Here is an 8,491-nt window from a genome sequence, read left to right as displayed (position 1 = left end):
CTTCTTTTTTTCTTTTTTAAAGGATGGTATTTATTTATTTGAGAGAGAGAGCCGGGGGGTGGGGAGGAACAGAGGCAGAGGGACAAGCAGGCTCCATGCTGAACGTGGAGCCCCACGCAGGGCTCAAGATCATGACCTGAGTCGAAATCAAGAGTCGGACACTCAACCGACTGAGCCACCCAGGCGCCCCGGAGCTCTGTTCTTGAAAAAGAGGAAAGTGACATCCCCAGACAACAAACAGTATTCAAAACAGATATTCTGGAGTCCTTTTTTCAAAGTCTCTGATGTGCAGAACCCTGTCTTGGGCCTGCAGAGGTTGCCAGAGAAATACGGACGAGGGGCCTGTCTCTGAGAAAAGCCCAGCCCAGGGCAGGTCGTGTCGTCTTTTCCTTAAACAGGGCTCCATGGCTTGAGATCTTCCTGGAGCACTTGACAACCCATTATGGGCTCCTCTCGGGCTTGAGGGGGCCATCTGCTGTGGTCCCTGACTCCTCCTTCTCCCCCCACCCGCATGGCCTTCACAGGAGCAGACTGGCCTCTCCCTGGAGCCCCTGGGTCTGCCGGGCCTGCAGTGAGTGCCTGGCCATTGTACTGGTGAATGACTGAATTCCTGCTACTTGGCCGGTGGTTCTCAACCCAGGCGGCTCATCACCGAAACAATTTGTGAGTCTTAAGAAAACAAGTAAAAGGACAGAGTCCTTATTAGTCCACGGTGGCTTCCAAATCCTTGGATTTTTTTTTTTTAAGATTTTATTTATTTATTTGACAGAGAAAGCGAGAGAAGGAACACAAGCAAGGGGAGTGTGAGAGGGAGAAGCAGGCTTCCTGCCGAGGAGGGAGCCCGTTGCGGGGCTCGATCCCAGGACCCTGGGATCATGACCTGAGCCGAAGGCAGAAGCTTAATGGCTGAGCCACCCAGGCGGCCCCCAAATCCTTGGATTTTTAAAGAGCCTCAGAGCAGTTGCGTCACTTTTCAATCCACCTGAATTTTTAGGGAAGAGCCCCTTATACTGATGGAGAGTATAATTTGTATAATAAGTTCACTTTTCCAGTCAGCAGTTCTCGATGAGACTTAAAAGCAAGCACCTTTTAAACTGGGAAGCCCCCTCCAGGCATGAGCTGCTGTCCCAGAACACTGGACCCCATTCCTGTCTGCCGCCCCCCCCAATCAGCAGTGTGATGTGGGAGGGGCATTGCCCTAGAGATGCGGCTCCAGGCCGGCTGTGCACTTGCCTTGGGGAGCTTGTGGGGAATAAGGACACCATCCACCCAGCCTGCTGTGAACATCATGGACAAGGTGTGGTGGCAGTAGAAGGTGCTGGTATTTTGATCAGTCTTAGGCTCCTGCCTGTGTCTTTTTGTTGGGGTTAAAAATTCAAACCTTGTTAGAGTCTCATTACACAGTAGCTCTGATTTGCTGCCATCATGTGAACCTTTCCTCTGGTTCACAAGCAAAATTAAACGTTCGTTTCTAGAGGTTGACATAATTGTTATACTGGGAGGGAGGTTTTGTTTGTAATGACCTGCCTGTCTGATGAGTCTGAGCACTTGGCTGGCCTTTCTGGCTGAAGCAGCCCTTTGAACTGATGCCTAGAATGCGTGCCTCCCGCTCCTGACCTGGCTTCTGGGTCATAATTGGGTCTTTTCCCTCTGCTTGAGACTTCTCCCCTACTTCCCCTGCCCCCAAGTTCACACATACTTGACTCAGTTACTACTTCCTTGGGGAATTCTTAACTGACACCACCCCACTGAGGACGTCAGATCCTCTGTTACACTATTGTGGCGCTCATCACAGTAATTTTAGTCATTTTTGCAATCATCGATTGCCTGTGTTTGCGAATAAATGAAAAGTAGATTATCTTTCACTTGGCCCTCATTTTCATTAATGTATCCCATTCTGTGTTTACGTTCTCAACATCTACAAGCATTTGTTACAAAAAGACTTGGTTTTGGGGGCGCCTGGGTAGCTCATTCGGTTGAGCATCCAACTCTTTGATTTCAGCCTGGGTCATGATCTCAGGGTCGGGGGATTGAGCCCCAGGTTGGGCTCTACACTCAGCATGGAGCCTGCTTGTCCCTCTCCCTCTGCTCTTCCCTGTGCTTGCTCTTGCTCTCTCTTTCTCTCTCTGAAATAAATAAATAGAATCTTAAAAAAAAAAAAAAGACTTGGTTTTTAACCTACCTTCTTTGTTTTTCTTAGTGCTTCTGAAGTTCCGCACAGATAAAGGAAGAGATCCTAGTTCTGATACCTTTGGGGAAGATTCTGAGTTGTTGCTCCAGATTCGAAACGATGTGCTTGACTCCCTGGGTGTTAGTCCTGACCTGCTTCCCGAAGACTTCGTCAGGTTAGTATCGGTGTTGATCACAGGTTAGCCTGGATTGATAAATGTCTGCTTTCCGTTTTGCCTTAATTTGGGCGGATCCCTTATTAAGAACAAAAGCTCTGAGGAGAGCCTTCTGCCTACTCCTGCCGACCTCTGGTATAGCACCAGTGTGTGAAGAAGAAAGAGAAGTGCAGGTTATCTTTTATTGTAGATGATTTATATTCACATGGCTGAAAATTCAAGGTAATGTAAAATCTATATGCATTGCTCTATACCTTTCTCTTTTCACTTTCCATTATCTTTGGGAGATATTTCCAGATCAGTACATAGATTCCTCCTTTGTTTCTACTGCTCTATAGTATTTCAACATGGGAACGCTATAGTTCATTGAACCTGTCCCGTACTGACTCGGGTTGTAGCCAGGCTTTTGTTACCACATAGTGCATGACTTTGTGCGAATCATTTTGTATGTGTGCAGTTATAACTGCAGGATCCATTACTAGAAAGGGAGTGGTTAGGTCAGAAGATTGTGATTTTATCATTTGTAGATATTACCCCATTGCCCTTTTCTGATCGCGTACCAGTTTATACCATCAGCAGCAAGGGCATCCCTGTTCCCAGCAGCCTCGCCCTTGGGTCCTGGGATGCCTTTGCCCTAGGTGACCAGTCTTTTGCTCTCGTACTTGGCAGGTTTAGGATTTAATTGGAGAGGTCCAGATGGTGACTGTGTCAGGAATGCCTTTCCAGACAGTTCTGGGATCCTCTCACTCTCTTTCTTTGGGGACCCGAGTCGGGCCACTTTTTTTTTTTTTTTTTAAAGATCTTACTTATTTGAGAGCATGAGGAAGGGAGGGGCAGAGGGAGAGGGACAAGCAGGTTCCCAGCTGAGCAGGGAGCCCGACTCGGGGCTCGATCCCAGGACGCTGGGATCATGACCTGAGCTGAAGTCAGACACTTAACTGACTGAGCCACCCAGGCACCCTCTGTACTGCCACATATAATTGTCACAATAATCCTTTGAGGTGTGTGTTAACTGTTTTTATTATTATTATTATTTCAATTGTTATTATTTTCCCATTAGTTAAATGAAGACACTAATGCTCAGAAAGATATAATCACTTATCCAAGGTTTTAGTACATAACCAACCAAGATCTCACCCAGGTCTTACCACGCTGCTGCCTTGCTTTCTTTCCTTTTTTATTTTTTTTAAAGATTTTATTGATTTATTTGAGAGAGAGAGTGAGCAAGTGAGGGAGAGCACAAGCCAGGGGGAGAGGCAGAGAGAGAAGCAGACTCCCCGCTGAGCAGGGAGCCTGATGCGGGACTCGATCCCAGGACACCAGGATCATGACCCAAGCTAAAGGCAAATGCTTTACCAGCTGAGCCACCCAGGTGCCCCTTGGTTGCTTTTCAGCAATAAAGTAAATCAGGGTCCCTTCCTTTCTTAGTCCCTACTAAACTACTTGTGCCTGGGAACCTCAGTTAGACCCTACCAATGCCCCGGCAGTTTAGGCCCAGCAGTGGGCCTCGAACCACCTGCCAAGCCATCAGCCAAAAAGAGGGAGCAGTTCACAGGATACATTTGTAAGTTGGCGCTGTGTGGTCAGGGGCTGATAATACTGCAGGCCAGAATGGGGTCCTGTCTCCTGCTAACAGCCAGACAAGCGTCTGTTGGTGGAGGAAGAACAGTGTGTGAGAAGCAAGTGGTTTCTGCTCTGTGCTTCACGGAGGGAGGAGGACCTGGGCCACGCACGGCCCCCAGGCATCCCCGGTGCCAGGTTGTGAGTATGCTGCTTAGTGAACTCATTTGGGTATCTTGAGTGAAGAACGGCTTGCCTGTGCATTGCAGGCCTTGCCTCCCCAGAAGGAAAGAGCCGTAGCCTAACTAGCTGCTGGCTGGTTTTCGCTCCAGAGTGTTTTCTTTCTCTGCCCACCCTCTTTGCAGAAACCACTTTCCCTTGTCGAGGTCCTCATGCGCTCAGGCGCTTCCGCTCTATTGCCCTTTAAGTAAGAGGTGTTTGGTGGCCTCGTGGAGTGTCTGTGGATAGATAGGTGGAGATAAGGCCTTAGATGGGATCGGGATGCTGGCAAGGAAATGAGCCGCCGTCTGGCAGCTGAGCTCCCCTCACAAATTGCCCGCGGCCAGCTCTGAGCAGGGTGTGCCCACTTGAGCTGAGAAAGCCCTGCACAAGTCTTCGTTCCCCTCATCTGTCTGTGATCTCGGACACTGTCCTTTATGTCAGGTTAGTTATTCTCTTTCAGAGAGCTTTATTGCTCTTCTGATGCACTTATCCAGAAAGTGTTAAAAGGAAGAGGGTCACCCACAGTCCCACCATTGAGAAGTAGCCACTGCTAATGTTTCAGGGTTTCCCCTCACAGACTTCTCTATTTACTGTTTATTCATTTTTTTCCTCTTTTTAAATATCAAAATGAGGTCATGCTTAATATATGGCAGCCTTGTGTTTTCAGCATATCATGGGCCTATTTGCAGCAAAAATACAGATCCGTAGCTTCACTTGTGCTTCATGTTTCATAGGTGCTAATTTATTTAACCGTTATGTTGGTGGGTATTTAAGTTGTTGATACTTTTTCACTATTATAGACATTTATGATGAACATTCATAATTTGTGTATGTAATATAACTTACTGTTTAGTTTTTTTTTAATTTGGTAAAATATACACAATATAAAATGTAGCATTTTAACCATTCTTTTTTAATTTTTAAGTAATCTCTATACCTGGTGTGGGGCTCGAATTTACAACCACAAAATTAAGAGTCTCATGCTCTACCCTCTGAGTCAGCCAGGCACCCCTATCTATCTATCTATCTATCTATTTATTTATTTATTTATTTATTTATTTGACAGAGATAGAGACAGCCAGCGAGAGAGGGAACACAAGCAGGCTCCTAGCGGAGGAGCCTGATGTGGGGCTCGATCCCAGAACACCAGGATCATGCCCTGAGCCGAAGGCAGATGCCCAACGACTACGCCACCCAGGCGCCCCAGGCACCCCTATTTAAACCTTTTTTTTTTTTTTTTTAAGATTTATTGATTTATTTTAGAGGGAGAGCACGGGGGAAGGTTAGAGGGAGAGAGAGGGTCCTGAAGCAGACTCCCTGCTGAGCACAGATCCCAATGCGGGACTCGATCTCACCACCCGGAGACCATGACCCAAGCTGAAACCAAGAGTTGGCTGCTTAACCGGCTGAACCACCCAGGCACCCCTAAACCATTCTTAAGTGGACACTTGAGGGCACCTGGCTGGCTTAGTTGGAGTGTGTAACTCTTGATGTTGGATTATGTTTGAGCCCCACATTGAGTATAGAGATTACTTAAAAATAAAATCTTTAAAAAAACATGTGCAATTCATTAGCATTGTTTATTCACATTGTTGTGCAGACATTACCACTGTCCATTTCCAGAACGTTTTCATCATCCTAAAGTGAAACTCTTGGGGCGCCTGGGTGGCTCAGTCGTTAAACGTCTGCCTTTGGTTCAGGGCATGATCCCGGTGTTCTGGGATCGAGCCCCGCATCAGGCTCCTCTGCTGGAAGCCTGCTTCTTCCTCTCCCACTCCCCCTGCTTGTGTTCCCTCTCTCGCTAGCTATCTCTATCTCCGTCAAATAAATGAATAAAATCTTTAAGAAAATAAAAATAAAAAAAAATAAAGTGAAAATCTTTGTTTATTAAACATTAACTTCCCATTCTGCCTTCCCCCAGCCTCTGGTAACCTCTGTTCTGTTTTCTGTCTGTATGAATTTAATTATTCTAGGTATTTCGTTTAAGAAGAATCCTACCATATTTATCCTTTGGTAAAGTTACTGTTTTTTAAATTACAGAAATAGTATGCGTGTTATGGAAAAATCTGCTATAGTACAGAGTGAATTTAGAGATGAAAATGAAAATCACTCATAATTCCATTACCCCAAGAAAACCACTGACCCTTTGGTATTATATCTTCTTACACATTTTCTGTCTTAGCATATGTAAAATCAACAAAATCCTTTGTAGATTTTCTTTTCTTTTTTAAGATTTTTTATTTGTTTATTTGAGAGCGAGAGACAGAGGTAGCAACCAAGAGCACAAGCAGGGAGGAGAGGGAAAAGCAGGCTCGCTGTGGAGCAGGGAACCTGATGCGGGGCTCGATCCCAGGACCCCGAGATCATGACCCCAGCCAAAGGCAGACTAAGCTACCCAGGCGCCCCTCCTTTGTAGATTTTCTTAAAAGACCCATAAAATTAATTGTTCACAAGGGGTGGTGGGAGAAGGTGCAATCTTTTTAGGAAGCAGTTTGGAAATATTTATCAGGGGTTATTACAGTGTTCTCTCTTGGGCCCAGTCATTCTCTTTGATAATGAGAATATACCGTGAAGAAATAATGTGAACAAGTATTTATGTACAAAGGATATTCATGGGGCTCTGTCGGTTAAGCGTCTGACTCTTGATCTCAGCTCAGGTCTTCATCTCAGGATCGTGAGTTTGAACTCTGCACTGGGCTCCCTGCTGGTGTGGAGCTAAATAAATAAATAGGATGTTAATTATCATATTTAAAAGTGAAATTGGAAAGGCATTGAAGAGTTAATGACACAGTACAATGCACAGGTTGAAAATGATGTTTATTGTGAAAAATGCCAAGCATACAGAAAAATGAAAAGAATCATTCAGTTGTTAGTATTTTGCTTTCTGTTTTGTGGGGAGGGGCATACTGATGACATGATGTTTACAGAGGTATCCGAGTTCATCAGTTGCATTTGGTTCTGTGTCTCTTTTAATCTAGGAGTTGGCAGACTGTGGCCTGCCTCCTGTTTCTGTAAATAAAGTTTTATTCCACACCTACTCATTTATGTATTATCTGTGACAGCTTTTGTAGAGTTTTTACAACTCTGTAACAGCGGACTTAAAGAGTTTAAGCAGGAACCATATGGTGCATAAAGCCAAAAAAATTTACTTTTTCAGTTACTTTACAGAGAAGGTTTTCCAACTCCTGATCTAGAACGGTTTACCACTTTTTTTTTTTTTTTTGAAGAGTCAGGGCCAGTTAAATTATAGAATATCCTGTATTCTGGATTCATCTGATTGTTTCTTCAGCTGGCACTTGTTATTATGTAGACTCGTTTCCTCAATGGTATTTTTATTTTCTGTTTTTTTTTGTCAATGGTATTTTAAAAAGAAATTCGTATATAGTAGGGGAGCCTGACTGGCTCAGTTGGAAGAGCATATGACTCTTCATCTTGGGGTCATGAGTTTGAGCCCCACTTTGGGTGTGTAGAGATGATGTACATACATACACACATACATATATACATAAGAGATGACATAAATTTTTTAAAATAATAATAAAATCTTTTTTAAAAAATTTATATACAGGGGTGCCTGAGTGGCTCAGTCAGTTAAGTGTCTGCCTTCCACTGAGGTCATGATCTCAGGGTTCTGGGATTGAGTCCCATGTCAGGCTCCCTGCTCAGCAGGGAGTCTGCTTCTCTCTCTCTCTCTCAATTAATTAAAGAAAATATTTTTAAAAAATTAATATACAGTAAAATTTATTCATTTTCATTCTGTGAGTTATATGTGTGTTTGGGGTTGTTGTTTTTTAAAGGTTTTCTTTTTTTTTAAGATTTTATTTATTTGACAGAGAGAGACACAGCCAGTGAGAGAGGGAACACAAGCAGGGGGAGTGGGAAAGGAAGAAGCAGGCTCATAGCGGAGGAGCCTGATGTGGGGCTCGATCCCATAACGCCGGGATCACGCCCTGAGCCGAAGGCAGACGCTTAACGACTGAGCCACCCAGGCGCCCCTAAAGATTTTCTTTATTTAAGAGAGAGCAAGAACGAGCAGCGGGGAGAGGCAGAGGGAGAAGCAGCTTCCCCGAAGAGCAAGGAGCGTGATGTGGGGCTTGATCCCAGGGCCATGGGATCATGACCTGAGCCGAAGGCAGACACTTAACCGACTGACGCACCCAGGTGTCCCGGGGTTGGTTTTTTTTAATTGGGTCATTTCTCTTGTTGAATTTTAAGAATTATTTTTTTTTTAATTTTATTTATGTAAGTTTTGTTAGTTAACATCTAGTGCAATATTAGTTTCTGGAGTAGAATTCAGTGATTCATCACATACATACAACATGTAGGGCCCATTACAACTGCCCTATTTAATACCCATCACCCAT

The 8,491-nt window shown here is 44.6% G+C and overlaps 1 protein-coding gene across 1 annotated transcript in view; it reads left to right on the top strand.

The window, feature by feature from the left end:
• SAE1 (SUMO1 activating enzyme subunit 1) overlaps positions 1-8,491 on the top strand; it is a 79,224-nt gene that overhangs the window by 59,409 nt on the left and 11,324 nt on the right. The window contains exons 8-9 of the mRNA XM_034638991.1: positions 641-663; positions 2,165-2,345. Of these exons, the coding sequence (XP_034494882.1) occupies positions 641-663; positions 2,165-2,345 (204 nt within the window). The remainder of the gene's footprint in view (positions 1-640; positions 664-2,164; positions 2,346-8,491) is intronic.

This window comes from Ailuropoda melanoleuca, chromosome 12, assembly GCF_002007445.2.
Source record: "Ailuropoda melanoleuca isolate Jingjing chromosome 12, ASM200744v2, whole genome shotgun sequence".
Classification (NCBI taxonomy): domain Eukaryota; kingdom Metazoa; phylum Chordata; class Mammalia; order Carnivora; family Ursidae; genus Ailuropoda; species Ailuropoda melanoleuca.
Note: the sequence above shows the minus strand (reverse complement) of the source record. Positions and strands in the feature narration are given on the sequence as shown.